At 39.0% G+C, this 23,090-nt stretch overlaps 1 protein-coding gene across 17 annotated transcripts in view; it reads left to right on the top strand.

Moving 5' to 3' along the window:
* The window catches only part of ALMS1 (ALMS1 centrosome and basal body associated protein), a 345,038-nt gene that overhangs the window by 64,271 nt on the left and 257,677 nt on the right, over nucleotides 1-23,090 (top strand). For all 17 annotated transcript variants that reach the window (XR_012517383.1, XR_012517382.1, XR_012517381.1 and 14 more), the window contains 2 exons: nucleotides 11,661-17,717; nucleotides 18,805-18,938. Coding sequence is in view for 1 of the 17 variants with exons in the window: in XM_074398294.1 (XP_074254395.1) it covers nucleotides 11,661-17,717; nucleotides 18,805-18,938 (6,191 nt within the window). In the remaining 16 variants the exon portion in view is untranslated. The remainder of the gene's footprint in view (nucleotides 1-11,660; nucleotides 17,718-18,804; nucleotides 18,939-23,090) is intronic.

The raw sequence follows: 23,090 nt of genomic DNA, 5'->3' as shown, positions 1-23,090 counted from the left end.
TTCATTGGTCTACGTCTCTTGGACTAATACACCCCTTCTCTATGATCATGGTACTGAATGGGGTACTAGTTAATCTCTGTTCTTCTTAGACTGCCTCTCCTGGAGTGGACCCTCACTCCACCTACAAGTGAGCTGGGGTAGGGGTGATTAGAGCTTAGTATTCTTAACTTGGGATAAATCTTTCACTCTGTAAGTGGGGACAGGGTGGAGATAGGTTGCTTCTTGTGTTCTTTCTTGTGCACCCTTTCTCCCATGACATCCCTTCTGTTCTGCCTTGTTACCTTATGTATCCAGTTTTACCATTTTAAGTATTGGTTAAAATGATACATCTCATTTCTACCAGTAAGATCCTGAGCTCCTCAGTTATCATTTAGAATAGCATTGTGGTGTATGGTCTGATGTTAAGATTTGATATTATGTGCACCCTTGACATATGAAACTACGAGGTCCTCAAAGGACCTAACCACGAGTTTACCTGCTCTTACCAGATTACCCTCCAGTCAGTGGGAGAGGCTTCCTACACAGACAGTTCTTATATCAACGAGACCAACTTTATTTTACCTGGTATTCAACCAAATGGGTTTCAGTCCCATGCCACCCTGTGAAATTAGTCAAACAAGCCAGTCACATCCTCCTACAGAAATCAGAAATTACCCCTTTTCTTGGTGCTACAAGCCTACCTCTTATAGTATCTGCTGACTCATTCTGTTACCATGTACAACCCCTGTGTGGCCCTGCACGGCTTGGTGTCTTTCTTCCCCAGGCTGTGAGTATTTGTGACTAATAAACTACCATCAGTCTTCTCTGTCCAGTGTTGTATTTAGCCAGTCCAGAACCATCAGGCAGGAATCACTTCCTCATCAATAGGGTGAAGAGGAGGCAAATGAAAGAAATATTTATGTCCATGTTTGATTCATATTGTATTGAAATGGTCCCTTCATATTAGTTGCCCTGACTTCTTATTTTTTTATTGGCAAACCTCTGGGTCCTATGTCATAACAAGCATAAAGTGACCGCCGAGCTTCTCTTCAAATTGGGTTCAAAGTATGAGTCAAGATAATTTACATATCGGTTAAAGTGGCTACACTTAACAGAACTTGAAGAGTTTAGATTGCAGGATGAATTGGAAACAAGTTTGGATCTGGATTATTGAAAAAGAATTGGTGACACCATTAGAAACTAAGGTAGTCAATTTAGTTTTGGACCTACTGAGTTTGATTTGTCAGGAGATCATTTGGTTTGAAGTGTCTTCAAAGCCACTTGAACAAATGGGAAATGGGAAATACAACTTTGGAAGATCTTAAATAATTAATGATTAAAATTATGCCATAAAAGTAGTTAAGCTTTCTGAGGCAGCATGGGTAGAGAGAAAAGCAAAATGTCAAGGACAGAACCTCATGGAATGCAATAGCAGAAAGAGGCCAATTGGAAACACCAAAAAGAACAGATATTTTGTTTACATTCTTATTCTGATTTAGTTCTTACCCCTTCAGTTTCCATTCCTATTTCTTAGTACCTTTACCAGTATCAAACTGGATTTTGTTGCACATCCACTTAGCATTGCTACATCTTCTTGGTGGATAGATCCTTTATCAGTATGAAATATTCCTCTTAGGCCGGGCGCGGTGGCTCAAGCCTGTAATCCCAGCACTTTGGGAGGCCGAGGCGGGTGGATCACGAGGTCAAGAGATCGAGACCATCCCTGTCAACATGGTGAAACCCCGTCTCTACTAAAAATACAAAAAACTAGCTGGGCATGGTGGCGCGTGCCTGTAATCCCAGCTACTCAGGAGGCTGAGGCAGGAGAATTGCCTGAACCCAGGAGGCGGAGGTTGCGGTGAGCCGAGATCGCGCCATTGCACTCCAGCCTGGGCAACAAGAGTGAAACTCCGTCTCAAAAAAAAAAAAAAAAAAAAAGAAATATTCCTCTTTGTCCCTAGTAATTTTCTTTGTTCTGAAGATTATCTTATATAGCTACTCCTACAGAGTAGTTTTTTTTCTTCTCCTCCTCCTCTTTTTCTTCTTCCTCTTCCTCCTCCTCTTCTTTCTTCTTCTTCTTCTTTTTTTTTTAAAGAGACAAGGTCTCACTCTGTTGCCCAGGCTGGATTACAGTGATATGATCTAGCTCATTGCAGTCTTGAACTCCTAGGCTCAAGCGATCCTTCTGCCTCACCCTCTGAATAGCGAGGACTTTAGTTGCACACCACCATGCCCAGCTAATTTCTTTCTTTCTTTTCTTTTTTCTTTTTCTTTCTTTCTTTTTTTGTAGAGACAGGGTCTTCCTATGTTGCCCAGGCTGGTTTTCAGCTCCTGGCCCTTTAAAGCCTGATCCTCCCCTCTTGACTGGGATTATAGGCTTTAGCCACCATACCTGGCCTCTTTATCAGTCTTTCACTTTCAACCTTCCTATGTCATTATTTTTGAAGTGAATTTTTTGTAGACATCATATAATTGGGTCATTAAAGAAAATGTACTATTTTTGTTTAGACAGTTTATACCTAAAGCTGATATTGATCTATTATGCTTTAGGTCTGCAATTTTATTATTTATTTTCACTTTATTCCTGTTTCTCTTGTCTTTCCTTATTATGGGTTACATGAACATAGTTTAGAATTTCACTAGAGTATTTTGAGTATGTTACTTTGTATAGTTTTCTTAGTGGTTGCTCTAGGCATTACAGTACACATACATAACTTATAATAGTCTACTGATACCAAATTTTAACCACTGTAAGTGAAGTATTATTAGTTCACTTTACCCTCCTTATTTAAAAAATACAGTTATTTAAATATTTCCTTTACATACACTGAGCATCACAGCACATGGCATTACAATTTTTGCTTCAGTCATCAAATATGATTTAGAGACTCATCAAAAGAGTGATAGTATTTTATATTTACCTTTATGTTTACGCATTCTGTTCTTTTTTAAATAAATTTTCAAGACTTTTTCTGCTATTTCCTTTGTGTTTGTAGAATGCAGCCATTCTTTGAGGGTGGGTTGATATGTGACAAATTCTATTAGTTTTCTTCTCTTGAAAATGTCTTTATTTTCCATTAATTCTTGAAGGATAATTGAACCAGATAGAATTCATGCTTTACAGTTCTTTTCTTTCAGCACTTAGAAAATGTTGTGCCATATCCTTCTCGCCCCCATATTTCCAGGTGGGAGATCAGCTGTCATTCAATTTGATGTTCCTTTATAAGTATGGCATTATTCCCTCTGCTTTCAAGATTCCTCTTTGTCTTTAGTTTTTAGAATTTCCTGTACGGTGGTAAAAATTTGATACCAGTAGACAGTTTTGTAGGCATGTGATTGTGTTGTGTCTTGGTGTGTACTTCTTTCTTTTTTCTTTTTTTAAAGATGGAGTTATGCCATGTCGCGCAGGCTAGAGTGCAGTGACGCCATCTTGGCTCACTGCAGCCTCCACCTCCTGGGTTCAAGTAGTTCTCCTGCCTCAGCCTCCCAAGTAGCTGGGATTACAGGTGTGTGCCACCATGCCTGGCTAATTGTTTTGTATTTTTAGTAGAGATGGGGTTTCACCATGTTGGCCAGGCTGGTTTTGAACTCCTGACCTCAAGTGATCTACTTGCCTTGGCCTCCCAAAGTGCTGGGATTACAGGCATGAACACTGTGCCTGGCCCTTGGTATGGATTTCTTTGGGTTTATTCTGTTTGGAGCTGACTCACCTTCTTTCATCTCTTAGTTTATATCTTGTCAGATTTGGGACATTTTCAGCCTTTATTTCTTTGAATTTGACTCATCTTTTTTGCATCATTTGATTGTCCCCCTCCCCCCCCACTCACTTGCTCGCTCGCTTGTTCTGGCTCTCGTGCTTGCTCTTTCTCTGCTTACTGCAACCACCACCTCCCAGGTTCAAGCAATTCTTGTGCTTCAGTCTCCCTAGTAGCTGGAATCATAGGTGCGTGCCATCATGCCCAGCTAATTTTTGTATTTTTATTAGTGATGGGGTTTCACCGTGTTGGCCAGTCTGGTCTTGAACTCCCGACCTTAAGTGATCCACCCACTTCAGCCCCTCAAAGTGTTGGGATTACAGGCGTGAGTAACCACCGCAAGACTTGATTGTCTTTTCTCAATCAGTTTGTGATTTTCCTGGTTCTTGGTAAAAATGAATTTTTATTATATCCTGGACATTTTGGATGTTACAATACTTTGATTCCTATTTATAATCTTCGTTTAGCAGGCAGTTGCTCTATTTAGGTTTTCCATATAGGTTCTGGCCTACTTATGTGGCTGTGATCCCAAAGATAATTTAGTTTTCAGGGGAGTTGCATTTGGTCTACTTCAGTGTTGGTGCTGCTTATGTGAGTGAAATGGTCTTCCTCAAAGCCTGCTGCTGCTGTTTGGGAAAGGAGAGATGCTAACCCACAGAGTAGAGAGCGTTTCCCTGGACCTGCCCCAGGACCACCTGGTGTCAGTGGGTCACCCACTTGTTTCTTGCTAATGGCATTCATGGGAGCAAAAAGTGCTTTTCTAGGCCTCCTGCTGCATCTAGGTAAGATGCTGGACCCCTAAGATGGCGAACATTTCCTTGGACCTACTGTCTGGATTTCTTGGTGCTGGTGGACTTCCCATTCATTTTTTGCCAGTGCCACTGGGGAAAGAAAGCACCTACCTGAGCTGTTTTTTACCACGGGAGAATTAGAAGATGGTGGACCTAGGTCTCCTTTTGCTACTGGCTGGAGGACAGGGAGATGCCAAACCTGTTGGGATTCTGCTTGGTTTCTGCTGGCATCATAGTTGAGGTGGTGCAAGCCTACCTGTTGCTGCTGGGTTGGAGTGGGTTATGGGGAGATAGGACTGTCTGCTAAGTCTGCTGGGCTGCTTGTTTCTTGGTCCTTGAGCCATAGACAGCAGGCTTTTCTTGGACTTCTTTCCTCCTTCCTTCCTTCCCCATCTCCTTCCCACTGTATTCCTATATATATTACTATTCCTAGTTCTGGTCTTAGTTCCACACAGCAGACCTCTCCAGGGTCCAGTTTCAGATATCAGAGAATTAAAAAGAAAACTCAGGAAGTCACTGCCATGTTGTTCCTCCAGTCTGGAGGTGCTTAGCCAGTCTGCCTTTCACTTTCTTCTACTTTTCAGTCTTTTTTTGATTGTCTTTTGGTTTCTAGGGAAGTGGAGGGAAAAGCAAGTTTGTGCCATTTTTGTCAGGGACCAGAAGACAACTGGAGTTTTGAAAACTTGACTTAGATGTGCTGTTGTCTTTGATCATTGGTAGAAATAACCATGGGTAATCAGGGTATGAGAAGCAAGGTAAAGTTCTTTCTCAGGCAATATTAAATAAACTCAAGGATCTCAAACCACAGAAGGTGGGACACCTATTCCATGAAATGTTACTAACTTTTCTAAAATCTGCAGCCCCCATCCTGGACTATTAATAATAGCTGACATTTATTGCTTTTTCACTTTGCTAAGCATTTTACAAATTATTATTATAATGTATTACATATTAATTATATAATACAATACAGGTCAGGCATCCCTAATCTGAAAATCCACAATCCAAATTGGTCCGAAATCTGAAACTCTTTGACTACTGATACCACATTCAAAAGAAATACTCATTAGAGCATTTTGGATTTCAGATTTTTGCATTAGGTATGGACAATGTATTCTGTTATTTTATCATGTTATTATTATGACTATTCTTTTATATTTGTATCTGATTTATGATGATGGGCACTGCGGTTATTCTGTTTGCTATTTGAGCAAAACGAAACTTAGAGAAATTAAGTGACTTGCCTAAAGTCCCACTTTCTCTAAGAAGATTTTGACTGCTTCATTCCATATTGTTCTCTGTTTTTCAAGTTTTCAATCCCTTTATAACCTTACCATAAACATATTGCACCATCAGTTTATCCAAACTGTTTCTCAGAGAGGGCACCAATTTAATTTTTATTATATACCTAACCCAAATCTTGGCACATAATAAAGGCATGAAAGAGTCTTGATGATTGTTTCCTAACTTAAGAGTTCATTAGTTAGTGGTACAGTACTGGCGGCCTCACCTTGTTTACAGCATTAGGTAGTGACATAGTAGGAAACAATGTTTTGTATAAGAAAGGACATTACATAATGGTAAAAGGATCAATGCAACAAGAAGAGCTAACAATCCTAAATATATATGCAGCCAATACAGGAGCACCCAGATACATAAGGCAAGTTCTTAATGACTTACAAAGAGACTTAGACTCCCACACAATAATAGTGGGAGACTGTAACACCCCATTGTCAATATTAGACAGATCAACCAGACAGAAAATTAACAAGGATATCCAGGACCAGAACTCAGACCTGGAACAAGCAAACCTAATAGGCATTTACAGAACTCTCCACCCCAAATCCACAGAATATACATTCTTCTCAGCACCACATCACACCTACTCTAAAATTGACCACATAATTGGCAATAATCACTCCTCAGCAAATGCAAAAGAACGGAAATCATAACAAACAGTCTCTCAGACCACAGTGCAATCAAGTTAGAACTCAGAATTCAGAAACTAACTCAGAAGCACACAGCTTCATGGAAACTGAACAAGTTGCTCTTGAATGTTGACTGGATAAACAATGAAGTGAAAGCAGAAATAAAGATGTTCTTTGAAACCAACGAGAACAAAGACACAACATACCAGAATCTCTGGGACACATTTAAAGCAGTCTCTAAAGGAAAATATATAGCAATAAATGTCCACATGAGAAGAAAGGAGAGATCTAAAATTGACACCCTATCGTCAAAATTGAAAGAGCTAGAAGAGCAAGATCAAAAAAACTCAAAAGCTAGCAGAAGACAAGAAATAACTAAGATCAGAGGAGAACTGAAGGAGATAGAGACACACAAAAAACTTTTTAAAAAATCAATAAATCCAGGAGCTGGTTTTTCGAAAAGATCAACAAAATAGACCACTAGCCAGACTAATAAAAAAGAAAAGAGAGAATAACCAAATAGATGCAATAAAAAATGATAAAGGGGATATCACCACAGATTCCACAGAAATCCAAACCATCATCAGAGATTATTACAAACAACTCTATCAACATAAACTAGTAAACCTGGAAGAAATGGATAAATTCCTGGACACCAGCATCCTCCCAAGCCTAAACCAGGAAGAAGTCGAAACCCCGAATAGACCAATAACAAGGTCTGAAGTTGAGGCAGCAATTAAGAGCCTAACACCCAAAAAAAGAGTCTAGGTCCAGATGGGTTCACAGCCGAATTCTACCAGACATACAAAGAGGAGCTGCTACCATTCCTTCTGAACCTATTCCAAATAACCCAAAGAGACAGAATCCTTCCCAAATCATTTTATGAGACAAACATCATCCTGATACCAAAACCCGGCAGAGACTCAGCAAGAAAAGAAAACTTCAGGCCAATATCCATGATGAACATATATGCAAAAATCTTTAATAAAATACGGGCAAGCTGATTGCAACAGCTCATCAAAAAGCTTATCCACCATGATCAAGTAGGTTTCATCCCGGGGATGCAAGGCTGGTTCAACATACGCAAGTCTGTAAACATCATTCACCACATAAACAGAAACAAAGACAAAAACCACATGATTATCTCAATGGATGCACAGAAGGCCTTTGACAAAATTCAACAGCCCTTTATGCTAAAAACCCTCAATAAACTAGGTATTGATGGAACGTATCTCAAAATAGTAAAAGCTGTTTACGACAAACCAACAGCCAATATACAGAATGGGCAAAAACTGGGAGCATTCTCTTTGAAATCTGGCAGTAGGCAAGGATGCCCTTTCTCACCACTCCTATTCAATATAGTACTGTAAGTTCTAGCCAGAGCCATCAGGCAAGAAAAAGAAATAAAGGGTATTCAGATAGGAAAGAAGGTAGTCAAATTGTCTCTATTTGCAGATGACATGATTGTATATCTAGAAGACCCCATTGTCTCAGCCCAGAATCTCCTGAAACTGATAAGCAACTTCAGCGGAGTCTCAGAATGCAAAATCCATGTGCAAAAATCACAAGAATTTCTATACACCAATAACAGACAAACAGAGAGCCACATCAAAAATGAACTGCCATTCACAGTTGCTACAAAGAGAATAAAATACCTAGGAATACAACTAACAAGAAACGTAAAGGACCTCTTCAAGGAGAACTACAAGCCACTGCTCAACGAAATAAGAGAGGACACAAACAGATGGAGAAACATTCCATGTTCATGGTTGGGAAGAATTAATATCTTGAAAATGGCCATAGTGCCCAAAGTAATTTGCAGATTCAACACTATCCCCATCAAGCTACCAATGACCTTCTTCACAGAACTGGAAAAAACCACCTTAAACTTCATATGGAACTGAAAGAGAGCCCGCATAGCCAAGTCAATTCTAAGGAAAAAGAACAAAGTGGGAGGCATCACACTACTGGACTTCAAACTATACTACAAGGCTACAGTAATTAAAACAGCACAATACTGGTACTAAAACAGAGATATAGAGCAATGGAACAGAACAGAGATCTCAGAGGCAACACAGCATATCTACAACTGTCCGATCTTTGAAAAACCTGACAAAAACAAGGAATGGGGAAAGGAGTCCCTGTTTAATAAATGGTGTTGGGAAAACTGGCTAGCCATGTGCAGAAAGCAGAAACTGGGCCCTTCCTGACACCTTACACTAAAATTAAATCCAGATGGATTAAAGACTTAAACATAATAACCTAACACCATAAAAACCATAGAAGAAAATCTAGGCAAAACCATTCAGGACGTACATACAATAGGTGCTTTTGCCAGACTTATTTTTATAAAAACTTTTTTATTTTTAATTTTTATGAGTACATAGTAGGTGTATATATTTATGGGGTACATGAGATACTTTGACACAAATATGCAATGTGTAATAATCACATCAAGGTAAATGGATTATCTGTCACCTCAAGCATTCATTATTTCTTTGTGTTGTGAAAATTCCAGTCATAGTCTTTTAGTTAATTTAAACTGTTACAAATAATTGTTGACTGTAGTCACTCTATTGTACTATATCATATTCTAGACCTTATTTATTCTACCTATATTTTTGTACCCATTAATCATCTTCCCCACTCCCTTCCCAATCTCTGTTACAGACTTTTTAGTGACTGAATTAGAGGACTCAAAATTAGAACTACACTAATTTATTTGTGTGTGCTAGTATTAATAATCCATAATATTTCACTTGGAATGATTAGTAGTAAGAGGCTCCTAGTCATATGTAAAATGGAAATATGGACTTGTACATCATTTTGTCTATGAGAAGTAAAGGGCTTCCTTGTTCTTCTTATGTCAGAATATACTTGGGGAAAGAAAACCGTGCTGTCATTGTCTTCTAAGGAAACCTGCTATGTCACTAAACACTTTAGTGTGGAGAAGAGTTCTTGAGAAAATTGTATCCAGCTTGTTAGTCTTAATCTCATCTCTAAGAGGCATACAGTTCCCACCAGTATACAGCTAGTATAGTATAGTTCTTTGCTGGCAGCTCTGTTCCTCTCCTTGGTCGAAACTTACGTCTTCAACTCACCCCCAGTTCTGAAAATGAACTTCCAAAGATATGATCAGTATGTAGTAATACTGTAATACACTTAGTGTGTTCTTTCCCAGGGCTGAGAGAATAAGCACTCTAAAAACATACCATTTTTTCATCATGAACTCCTTACTTACATAGACATATTTTAAAAATCGTAATTAATGGATTTGTGATCACCATTCTTTTGACAGTTTCAAATATGTCCTTGACTTTATGTAGAACTGACAGTAATATGTTCTTTAACATGATGCATCTCTTCCTGCTTTGAACAGCTTAAACTATAGTTGTTCTTCTAGTTTTCTATACTAATCTTTTCCTTAACCCCTGAGGTTAAGAAGACCTTATCTTATATAAACCTCTGGATCTTTTAAGGACCTGGGCTGTACATCTTAACTCCTTAGCTGTTTATCTCATTTGTCTCCATTCATGGTGTCACTAATAATTTGTAATGGTCAAAAGGATGTAAAAACTTTGAAAAATTAGGAAATCGTTTGGAAAAACAAGGTTTGGTTTTGTTAATCTGTTTTGATTTATTAACTTCTTGAGCCTGTTTTGTTTCCTCGCAAAAATTTTTCTTTTTTTCTTCAGACCCATCAGGCAAGAACCTCACAAAGATTTTGTAACCCATATTCCTTCTCAAGTTACAATGCATGTTACATTTTTAAATGTTTTACTTTTCTTGAAGAGTTAATACTTGATATTTCTAGTTCTTTACCTTAAAATTCACTTACTTCCCAACCCATTTCATTCTATATTCAGCTCCTTTGAAGCTCACTAGTGGCCATAGAAAGCCCGTCAATTGTAGTGGAAAGAGTTCAGAATTTGGATTTGGAGTTCAAGGGTTAAAGTACCAATTTTTGTCACTTACCCACTTACAATTCTAGGAAAATTATGTATCTTTGCACTTAAAATGTGGTTTAAGGACCAATAACATGGGCATCCCTGGGGAGCTTGTTAGAAATGGAGAATTTCAGGTCCCACCCAGAACTACTGAATCAGAATCTGCAAGTTAGCAAGATCCGCACATTGAGAAGCATTGTTACATGGTCATCTTTGCAACTTGGTTTCCCTCTGCGTAAAGTATAGATAATACTTGCTGTATGTATCAGCCATCTTAACACCATCTGACACATATGTTTTACCAATTTACTGTCAGCCTCCTCCTGCTAGAATACAAATAAGCTCTGTGAGGTAGGGATTATTGTCTGCTTGTTTATTGCTGTATCTTGTTTATCTAGAACAGTGCCTGGTACATAGTAAGCATTCATATATTTTGAATGAACAAATGAATGGACAGCTTGTCATATCCTGTCATTTCTGTTGCAGTCACTTCCTTTACACTGCTGTTTAAAACTGCTTCCATTTAGAATTATTGTATTAGTGCAAATATAGAACTTTTCTATAGAAAATTTCTGTTAGATTGTGCAGCCTAGATTTTTATATTCCCTTCTCATCTTGAATTCATATTTTTGCAGTACAGTTCTTATCAAAACTTTAAACAACTTGCCATGGCTTATGGAATTAAGTTCAAACTCTTCAGAGTAACCTTTAGAGTCTTTTTCAGTTTTATGTACTTAAATATATATATTATACAGGGTGCATTTGTTGGGAGGGTCCGTCAAACTCACTGCATGCATAGCATCCCTCTAGGCCATATTGTACTGCCTCTGTGGGACTTGGGGGCAAGAGGAAGCTGTGAAAATAAGCTGATGATCCTTTGCTGTACCAGGGATAATAAAGTCTTTTGTCTCTCACTGAGGACCTGTGTCTTCTGCCAGCATACAAGACACACAATAACAGATTGTAAGTAGGGTGAAATCAAATCCTAGACCCAATAGTATTATCCCATCTCATTGAAAATTCTCTAAAAAGCCAAATTTTAAGATCCATATAATATTCCATCAAATGGATATACTATTATTTATAACCATTACTCTGTTGTTGAAGATTTAAAATATTTTTACTTTAGTTTTCTAATTAATATCTTTGTGTACAAATATTTGTCTCCTCTGATGGCTGCTTCCTCAGGATTCATTGCTTGCTTTACTTTTTTCAGCACATAGAAAATTTCATATAGTATTAACAATCTCTTTTTTTTAGGAGACACTTCTAAAGGAAGCATAGCTAAAGTTACTCAATCCAACTTGAAACCAGGCATCATTACCACTCCTGTTGATTCAGACATTGGATCTCATTTATCCTCGTCCCTTGAGGACCTGTCTCAGTTGGCTGTAAGTTCTCCTCTAGAAACTACTACTGGTCAACACACTGATACTCTCAACCAAAAGACATTAGCGGATACTCATCTAACTGAAGAGACTCTGAAAGTCGTAGCTGTTCCTGAACCAGCTGACCAGAAGACTGCAACACTGACGGTGCTCCCTAGTTCCTACTCACACAGGGGGAAGCCCAGTATTTTCTACCAGCAGGGCTTGCCAGGCAGTCATCTAACTGAAGAGGCTTTGAAAGTTTCAGCTGCTCCTGGACCAGGTGACCAGGTGACTGGAATACCTGCTGTAACCTCCACACATGGAGAGAAGCCTGGTGTTTTCGACCAACGAGAGTTACCAGAGAGTAACTTAACTGAAAAGCCTCTGAAAGTTTCAGCTACTCCTAGCCCAGTGGAGCAGAAGACTGGAATACCTACAGTATCCTCTACATCCCACTCATATGGAGAGAATCCCCTCTTTTTCTATCGACAGACTTTGACAGATGGTCATCTAACTGATCAGGCTTTGAAAGTTTCAGCAGTGTCTGGACCAGCTGACCAGAAGACTGGGACAGCAACAGTACTCTCTACTCCCTACTCACGTAGAGAGAAGCCTGGTGTTTTTTACCAGCCACAGTTGCCAGACAGTCATCAAACTGAAGAGACTCTTAAAGATTCATTCACTCCTGGACCAGCTGACCAGAAGACTGAGATACCTGCAGTACAGTCTATTTCCTACTCACAGAAAGAAAATCCTAGTATTTTGTACCCACAGGTGTTAGCAGACAGTCATCTACCTGAAGAGGGTCTGGAAGTTTCAGGTGTTTCTGGACCAGCTGACCAGAGGACTGGCCTACCAACAGTACCCTCTAATGCATACTCACACCGAGAGAAGCTCCTTATTTTCTACCAGCAGGCTTTGCTAGACAGCCATCTACCCAAAGAGGCTCTGAAAATTTCTGCTGTTTATGGACCAGCTGACGAAAAGACCAGGACATCAACTGTAACCTCTACTTCCTCTGTGTCCTCCTCACTTTCAGAGAAGCCTGGTGCTTTCTACCAGCAGACCTTACCCAGTAGTCACCTAACTGAAGAGGCTCTCAAAGTATCAGTTGTTCCTGGACCAGATGATCAGAAGACTGGTTTACCCTCAACACCGTCTAGTTTCTATTCACAAAGACAGACGCCCATTATTTTTTCCCAGCAGACCCTGCCAGACATTCTTTTCCCTGAAGAAGCTCTGAAGGGTTCAGCTGTTTCTACCCAGAAGACTGGGACACCAACAGTGTCCTCTAATTCTCCCTCATATAGAGATAAATCTAGTATTTTCTACCAACAAGAGTTGCCAAACAGTGATGTACGTAGAGAATCTCTGAAAATGTCAGCTATTCCTGGACTGACTGACCAGAAGACTGGGACACCAACAGTACCTTCAGGTTTCTTCTCACTTGGAGAGAAACCCAGTATTTTCTCTCAGCAGGAGTTGCCAGATAGTCACCCAACTGAAAAAGCTCTGAAAGTTTCAACTGGCCCTGGACCAGCTGACCAGAAGACTGAGATTCCAGCAGTACAGTCTAGTTCTTACTCACAGAGGGAGAAGCCTAGTGTTTTGTACCCACAGGTGTTATCAGACAATCATCTACCTGAAGAGGGTCTGAAAGTTTCAGCCCTCCCTGGACCAGCTGACCAGACAACTGACACACCAGCAGTACCTTCTTTCTACTCACAAAGAGAGAAGCCTGGTATTTTATACCAACAGACCTTGCCAGACAGTCATCTGCCTAAAGAGGCTCTGAATGTTTTAGTAGCTCCTAGACCAGCAGACCTGAAGACTAGCACACCAACTCCAACCTCGACTTACTACTCACAACATAGAGAGAAGCCCAGCGTTTTCCACCAGCAGGCCTTGCCAGGTACTCATATACCTGAAGAGGCTCGTAACGTTTCAGCTATTACTGGACCAGGTGACCAGAAGACTTGGATACCAAGAGTACTTTCTGCCTTCTACTCACAAACAGAGAAGCCTGGTATTTTCTATCAACAAACTTTGCCAGGTAGTCGTATACCTGAAGAGGCACAGAAAGTTTCAGCTGTTCCTCGACCAGCCGACCAGACTGGGACACCAACTCCAACCTCTACTTCCTACTCACACACAGAGAAGCCTGATATTTTCTATCAACAGACCTTGCCAGGTAGTCATATACCTGAAGAGTCACAGAAAGTTTCAGCCGTTCCTCGACCAGCTGACCAGACTGGGACACCAACTCCAACCTCTACTTCCTACTCACACACAGAGAAGCCTGATATTTTCTATCAACAGACCTTGCCAGGTAGTCATATACCTGGAGAGGCACAGAAAGTTTCAGCCATTCCTCGACCAGCTGACCAGACTGGGACACCAACTCCAACTTCTACTTCTTACTCACACACAGAGAAGCCTGGTATTTTCTACCAACAGGTCTTGCCAGATAGTCATCCAACTGAAGAGGCTCTGAAGATTTCAGTTGCTCCTGAACCAGTTGACCAGACAACTGGCACACCAACTGTAAACTCTCCTTCCTACTTACAACATAGAGAGAATCCCAGAAGTTTCTACCAACAGTTGTTGCCAAGTAGTCTTCTAACTGAAGAGGCTAAGAATATTTCAGTGGTTCCTGGACAAGCTGACCAGAAGACTGGGATACCAACTTTACCCTCTACTTTCTACTCACACACAGAGAAGCCTGGCATTTTCTACCAACAGGTCTTGCCACATAGTCATCTACCTGAAGAGGCTTTGAAAGTTTCAGTTGCTCCTGGGCCAGTTGACCAGACGACTGGCATACCAACTGTAACCTCTCCTTCCAACTCATTTGGAGAGAAGCCCATTGTTATCTATAAACAGGCCTTTCCAGATGGTCATCTACCTGAAGAGTCTCTAAAAGTTTCAGTTGTTCCTGGACCAGTTGACCCGACGCCTGGCACACCAACTGTAACCTCTCGTTTCTACTCACAACATAGAGTGAAGCCTAGCAGTTTCTACCAACCGCCATTGCTAGGTAGTCAAATACCTGAAGAGGCTCTGAGAGTTTCATCTGCTTCTGGACCAGCCGACCACACAACTGGCATACCAACCATAACCTCTCCTTCCTACTCATTTGGAGAGAAGCCCATTATTATCTACAAACAAGCCTTTCCAGTTGGTCCCATACCTGAAGAGGCTCTGAAAGCTTTAGTTGTTTCTGGACTTACTGAACAAAAAACTAAGATAGCAACAGGACCTTTAGGTTCCAGTGCACTTGGAGAGAAGCCCATTACTTTCTACCAGCAGGCTCTACAAGACAGTCCTCTAAATCAAGAGGTTGTGAAAGTTTCAGCTACTCCTGAACCAGCTGACCAGAAGACTGAGACACCACCAGTATATTCTATTACCTACTCCCATAGGGGGAAGCCTGTCATTTTCTACGAACAGACCCTATCAGACAGTCATTTATCTGAAGAAGCTCTGAAAGTTCCACCTATTCCTAGACCAGATGCCCAGAAGACTGGGACACCATCAGTATCCTCTAGTTTATACTCACATAGTGAGAAGCCCATTGTCTTTTACCAGCAGGCCCTGCGAGACACTCAGCTAACTAAAGAAGCTCTGAAAGTTTCAGTTGTTCCTCATCCAGCTGACCAGACTGGGTTATCTACTGTAACCTCTTCTTACTATTCACATACAGAGAAGCCTAATATTTCTTACCAAGAGGAGTTGCCAGATAGTCATCTAACTGAAAAGGCGCTGAAAGTTTCAGATGTTCCTGGATCAGCTGACCAGAAGACTGGGGTCTCAACAGTAACCTCTACTTCGTATTCACACAGAGACAAGCCCATTATTTCTTACCAGCAAGAGTTGCCACATTTTACTGAAGCAACTTTGGGAATTTTAAGAGAACCAGCTGACCAGAAGACTGGGATAAACATCCTATCCTCTAATTCCTACCCACAGAGAGAGCAGTCTGTCATTTCTTATCAGCAGGAGTTGCCAGATCTTACTGAAGTAACTTTGAAAGCAATAGAGGTTCCTGGGCCTGCTGACCAGAAGACTGGAATACAAATATTGTCCTCTAGTTCCTACTTAAATAGAGAGAAGCCCAGTGTTTTTCATCAGCAGGAGTTGCCGGATGTTACTGAAGAAGCTTTAAATGTTTTTGTTTTTCCTGGACAAGGTGACCAGAAGACTGACATACCAACAGCATCTTCAAGTTACTACTCATATGGAGAGAAGCCCAGTGTTTCCTCTCAGTATGAGTTGCCAGATAGTCATCTCACAGAAGAGGCTCTGAAAGTTTCACCTGTTTCTATACCAGCAGAGCAGAAGACTGGGATACCAATAGGACTGTCTAGTTCCTATTCACATTCACATACAGAGAAACTCAAGATTTCAACTGCAGATGTACCAGATGATCAGAAAACTGAGTTTCCAGCAGCTGCCCTTAGTTCCTACCCACAAATAGAGAAGTCTAAGATTTCAACTGTGACTGGACCAGATGACCAGAAGACTCCATCACTGACAGTTTTTCATAGTTCCTATTCTCAAAGAGTAAAGCCTGATGTTTTATTTCAACAGCAGTTGCCAGATAAAGATCAAAGTAAAGGTCTAAAGATTTCAGCTGTCTCTGAACCAACTGATGTGAATACTGGAAAACCAATACCTCTCTCTAGTTCTTATTTTCACAGAGAGAAATCAAGTATTTTCAGTCCACAGGAATTGCCAGGTAGATATGTAACTGAAGATGTGCTGAAAGTTTCAGCTATTCCTGGACCAGCTGGCCAGAAAACAGTATTACCAACAGCTCCTTTTAGTTCCTTTTCACACCAAGAGAAACCAGATATTTTCTATCACAAGGATTTGCCAGATAGACATCTAACTGAAGATGCTCTAAAGATCTCAAGTGCTCTTGGGCAAGCTGATCAAATTACTAGATTGCAAACAGTTCCCTCTGGTACTTACTCACATGGTGAGAAGCACAAGCTTATTTCAGAACATGTCCAAAGGCTAATAGATAATTTGAATTCTTCTGGCTCCAGTTTTAGCTCAAATAATGTGCTTTTAAATTCTCAGGCTGATGACAGAGTTCTAATAAAAAAAACAGAATCTGCAGGTTTGAGAGATGTTGGCTCTGAAGAAATCCAGGATGCAGAAAATAGTTCTAAAACTCTTAAGGAAATTCGGACACTTTTGATGGAGGCAGAAAACATAGCACTGAAACGATGCAATTTTCCTGCTCCCCTTGCCCCTTTCAGAGATATTAGTGATATTTCATTTATACAATCTAAGAAGGTGGTTTGCTTCAAAGAACCTTCTTCCACTGATTTATCTAATGTTGAATTGCTTCAGAGACAGGCATTCACAGAGGAAAACCCAAGCAGCAGGTGCATGCAGAAGGATATTGGCACACAGACGAATTTGAAATGCCAGAGAGGCATTGAAAATTGGGAGTTTATTAGTTCAACTACAGTTAGAAGCCCTCTACAGGAAGCAGAGAACAAAGCCAGTATGGCATTAGAAGAAACCCTTAGGCGGTATCAAGCAGCCAAATCTGTAATGAGATCTGAACCTGAAGGGTGTAGTGGAACCATTGGGAATAAAATTATTATCCCTATGATGACTATCATAAAAAGTGATTCAAGTAGTGATGCCAGTGATGGAAATGGTTCCTGCTCATGGGACAGTAATTTACCAGAGTCTTTGGAATCAGTTTCCGACGTTCTTCTAAACTTCTTTCCATATGTTTCACCCAAGACAAGTATAACAGATAGCAGAGAGGAAGAGGGTGTGTCAGAGAGTGAGGATGGTGGTGGTAGCAGCATAGATTCACTGGCTGCACACGTCAAAAACCTTCTGCAATGTGAATCCTCCCTGAATCATGCCAAAGAAATACTAAGAAATGCAGAGGAAGAGGAAAGCCGTGTACGAGCACATGGTAAGAATAAAGTCAGGTTCAGTCTTATAAACATTATAGTTTAATAATTTGTTTTAAGTTAGGTGTTTATGATTTGAAGGAGTTTAGCCAATGAAAAATAAAAACAAGAAAAAAATAGATGTTGAGAGTTCTAAATGTGTTTTCCAATTGTTATAATTATTGTATTTCTACTAACAACCCAGAAAAACCCTATTTAACCAACAATGTAGTTAAGTTACAGTATTAATAGTACCAGTCTGAGTTTAATTTTTTAGGAGAAGTAGATACTGATGTATGACAGAGAGTAAAGAGGTCGCTTGGGATTCTGAGCTCCTAAAGCTGTCACGTTTCCCTAATCCTCCCATTATAGTATCCTTATTCTAAAGGCAGAAAAAGCTTCCAGTTTGCCGTGCTCTAAGTTGCTTTTTGTCCTAGAACTGCATGTATTTTCTCTTTCCCTTTTCTAATAAAACTCTGGGTGCTGATCCTCAGACATTAAAAAAAAAAATGAATGTATTTTATGCTAAACTTGGGTTAGAGGTTTAAAATAATATTTACAAATCTCATTAATTTCTAATAGAATTCCATTAAAAACAAAACAAAAAATCTGTAAGACAATATGGGAATATATTTTGGAAGGTAATTTAAAAGCATTTTACACCTATCTGGAAATTGACCCTTGAAGTTAACTTCCTACACTGTTCCTTGCACATTTTTATTCTACAAAAAAACCTCCAAGTTGTGTTTATTACTTTTAAATATCACTCTTATGGAAACGTGAGTTACATAGCAGGAACTAAGGGAGAAGCAAAGGAATTTTCTTGATTAGAAGGAGGATTAAGATAAATATGATTGAATACCATATTTAAAGTGACTTTTTGTAGAATTATCTATAAAGCATGGCTTAAAAAAATCAGACTTTGCAGTAGAATGATCTCTGTCAAGAATTTTTAATAGCTTGTCATAATTGAGAAGAAGACCTACTAAGCATTGTGGTGGGTATTAAGTTGCATATATTGATGATCTTTTATGATCAAATGTCTACAGTTGTTGACAAATTATCACTTTCACATTTTATTATCTCAAGTGTACTATGGTTTCTCTCCAGCCTGGAATCTGAAGTTCAATTTAGCACATGATTGTGGATACTCCATTTCAGAATTAAATGAAGATGACAGGAGGAAAGTAGAAGAGATCAAGGCAGAGTTGTTTGGTCATGGGAGAACAACTGACTTGTCCAAGGTATAAAAGAAATCTGGAAATGAAAAGAGTAAATATGAAAGAATGGGTGATGGAATTTGGATATCTTCCTTGGGCATCAGCTGACTTGCTGATAATATTTGGCTAGTGTTACGAGCCTTTTTTTGGTTTTGTTTTTGAGATGGAATCTTGCTCTGTTACCTAGGCTGAAGTGCAGCAGTGCAGTCACAGCTCACTGCAGCCTTGAACTCTTGGGCTCAAGGAATCTTCCCACCTCAGCTCTCAAGTAGCCGGGACCATATGTATGTGCCACCATGCTTGGCTAATTTTTAAATTTTTGGCAGAGACAGGGTCTCTCTGTGTTGTCCAGGCTGGTCTTGAATGCTTGAATAATCCTCTTGCCTTGGCCTCCCAAAATGTTGGGATTACAGGCATGAGCCACTGTGCCTAGACAGGCGTCATAATTTTTCAAAAGTTAAGATGTAGGTATTAGATTCTTACAGTCTAGATATGTTAAGTTTTTATTAATTCCAAGTTCATATTTTAAAAAATTTATCATCTTAGAAAAATAAAAACTGATTTGCTTGTTTTATCAGTATTTTTTAGAACAGAGAAGACTAAATATCACCCTTATTTTCTCTTGAAAGTGATACCTTGAAATCCAGATGATGTCCAGCTATTTTCAAATGTTGTATTTTAAATGCTTTAGAGTACACAGCTATAATAGCTTATGTAAAAATGACTTTCATTTTAATAGTACTTATTTTCCTTCTATTATTAACTATTTCATACATAGAAAAGAGTATATCTCAATCATATGTGTAAAGAATAGCAGCAAGTAAAAATAATTCCCGTATATTGACTATCCAGCTTGAAAAACAGAACATTACCAAATTCTGTTGAAGTTCTTTGTTTTTTCTTTCCCAGTCATATCATTTTTATTTCTTATTTTGATATGTAATGGTTTTCCTGCTCCTCTGTATGGTTTTGAACTCTCTGTAGATGGAATCAGTATGATACATATTCTTTTGAGAACTGGGTGTTTCACACAGTTTTAGGGTTTTCAGCTGCTTCAGTGTAGATTTGCATAGTTTTCGTTTATTCTTTATTACTGTAAAGCATTCCAGTTGTGATTACATGATAATTTATTCATTGTCCTATGGATAAGGTGTTTCGTCTGCTATTTTGCACTTTAGTAGGGTATAATGATATCTATCTTAGAGGGTTTTGGTGTGGATTATGTGAGATAATGCCTATAAAATGCTTAGTAGAATGTGTGATACCTAGTTAGTACTCAATAACTGCCAACTGCTATTACTGTTATTAATCATGTAATAATTGATATAGCTATCATACAAGGGTTTCATGGCCTGATTCATACAAAGTGTCTTAGAAAACTATTCTCCAGTGATACAGTTTAATTACTTGGATTGTCTCAATTTTGGAAAATTGTTTGAACAGTACAAAGTAGATTGGATTTTAGGTTTTACATATATACCTGTGATTGTAAGAATAATAAAATGGATAATTGGTTGTCTTAGTACCATCTGTATATGTGCTGCTTAAGTGAGCACTATCCTAGCATCATTTGTTTGGAAGTACACAATTTTCTAAGTGATCTGTGTTTCCCTGTTTTAAAAAAATTACTTTCTTGTGTTTATATTTCCAGATCCCTCAGCAATCAAGTTGCCTTACCTTGGGTAGACTCTAGTTTGTCTGTGTTTTTCTTAAAATAAAGTATCCTGAATTAGATAAAACACATTTTCATTTCTGATCTAACCAGCATGAAATATATTTAGTAATTCTCTTTCTGCCAGTGTACTGTGAGATTTCTAATGGACACAGCATAATTGGGTATTAAAAAAAAAAGTACTGCTTTCAAAACTTAAAGCTATAAGAAATAAACCAAACCAAACCAAACAAAAAAAACCGTGAACTATTGCCACACTTTCTATTCTCATTTCTTGTGTTTATATGATAATTAAAAAAAAAAAATCTTTGTTTTGAGACAGTCTTTGTTGCCCAGGCTGTTGTGTAGTGGCATGACCTTGTATCTATATAATAGTTTTTTTTTTTTTTTTTCAAATCCTCTTTTTTTTGAGACAGAGTCTGGCTTGTTGCCCAGGCTGTCGTGCAGTGGCACGATCTTGGCTCACTACAATCTCCACCTCCCAGGTTCAAGTGATTCTGTTGCCTCAGCCTCCCAGGTAGCTGAGATTACAGCTACTTGGTTGGGATGTGACACCACACCAGGCTGATTTTTACATTTTTAGTAGAGATGGGGGTTTCACCATGTTGGCCAGGCTGGCCTTGAACCCCTGACCTCAAATGATCCACCCGACTCAGCCTCCTGAAGTGTTGGGATTACAGGCATGAGTCATTGCACCTGGCCTTATGTAATACCTTTTAACTCTCCTGTATTTCTTTTTATTGCTTCTATATCAGTGTTCAAGCCTACTGGAATGATTTTTAATCTAAATTTGGTCATTTATTATATTAAAGTATCCCTTTCAGCTTTGTGCCATTTGTATATTTGATAAGTATTTTTATCCAAAAGTTTTAAAAATGTTTAGTAAGGGTTATGGATAAAAAGTGTAAAACTTTTTGTCCGGGCAAGGTGGCTAACACCCGTAATCTTAGCACTTTGGGAAATCAAGGTGGATGGATCACCTGAGGTCAGGAGTTTGAGACCAACCTGGCCAACATAGTGAAACCCCATCTCTAATAAAAATACAAAAATTAGCTGGGTGTCATTGTGCATGCCTGTGATACTAGCTACTAGGGAAGCTGAAGCAGGAGAATTGCTTGAACCTGGGAGGTGGAGGTTGCAGTGAGCCGAGATTGTGCCACTGCACCCAGCTTGGGTGACAGAAGGAGACTGTTTCAAAAAGAAAAAAAAAAAAAATCTAAAACTTTTGAATAAGATTATTCTAACACCCGGAGTACTTCACAATACTGTCATTCAACTGTCTTATATTTCACCGTCTTATGATTGACTTTCTTTAGTCTGTTAACTGAGTAGTTGCGAAATAGTGTTTGGCAAGATATGCCTTGCTCTTGGGGAACCCATATTGGCCACACTGTGTGTACAGTTTTGGATCCTTTTTTTTTTTAAACTTAAATATATTATGATTTCCCTTTAACACTTCTCTGAAAGCATAGTTTTACATAGGTATATAATATCCCATTGTGTGAACATAACAATTTATTCACTACCCTACTATTGGACATTTATTCATTCATTTTACAAATACTTATTGAATGCCTGGTATGTACTGTCACTCATCTATAGGCTGAGGAGACATCACTGAACAAAATAGACACACATTTCTTCATCATGAGCTTACTTTAAGTGAGAGTGTATGAATAACAACCAAACAAGTGAAATAAATGTCAGATGGTAGAAATAGTCAAATTCAGCAAACAGAGAATAGAATGGTGATTGCCAGGGACAATCTGAGTTGTTTTATGCAACTCAGAGCTTTCCTGGAGGGGGAAATTGGGAATTGATGTTACAGGCAAAGCAGATAGTTCAATATTAGGAAATTTATAAATAAATTTTTACATTCATAGATCTAATCAAGAAACCACAATTCTTTTATTAAGCTCCAAAAAGTATTTAGGAATAAAAATAAAATCTATAGCTAATTAAAAATATTTCTTTAGAGGAGGAGTAATACCCAAAATATGATAAAGAATATTTGAAATTTGCAGTTAGCATAATCGAAGTCAAATGCTTTTGTTATGCATATAAAACATTTGTGAGTGAAGTCATGTAATATGGTGGAGTAGGGAACTCTAGGGCTCCATTTTTTACAAAAACATAATAAACTTCCAGAAACTATCAGAATTAATTTTTGTAGATCTCTGGAATTTAGTTAAAAACATTAAAAACCAGGAAAAGTAAGGAGCTGTTGCACAGCAGAAAGAGAACACTATGGCACCTTAAATTGCTTACCTACCATTCCTTGTGTCTAGATTAACAATGGCTTTGAAGACAGCAGCTTACACTCCTGGTACAAGCTGTCAGCACTGGAAGGTTTAGTACAGATCTTGCTCTCAAAGAATTGTGGGCCGGGCATGGTGGCTCACACCTGTAATCCCAGCACTTTGGGAGGCTGAGGCAGGTGGATCATGAGATCAAGAGATCGAGACCATCCTGGCCAACATGGTGAAACCCCATCTCTACTAAAG

The sequence above is a fragment of the Saimiri boliviensis genome, chromosome 1 (genome assembly GCF_048565385.1).
Source record: "Saimiri boliviensis isolate mSaiBol1 chromosome 1, mSaiBol1.pri, whole genome shotgun sequence".
NCBI lineage: Eukaryota > Metazoa > Chordata > Mammalia > Primates > Cebidae > Saimiri > Saimiri boliviensis.
This window is presented reverse-complemented; position numbering and strand designations above follow the sequence as displayed.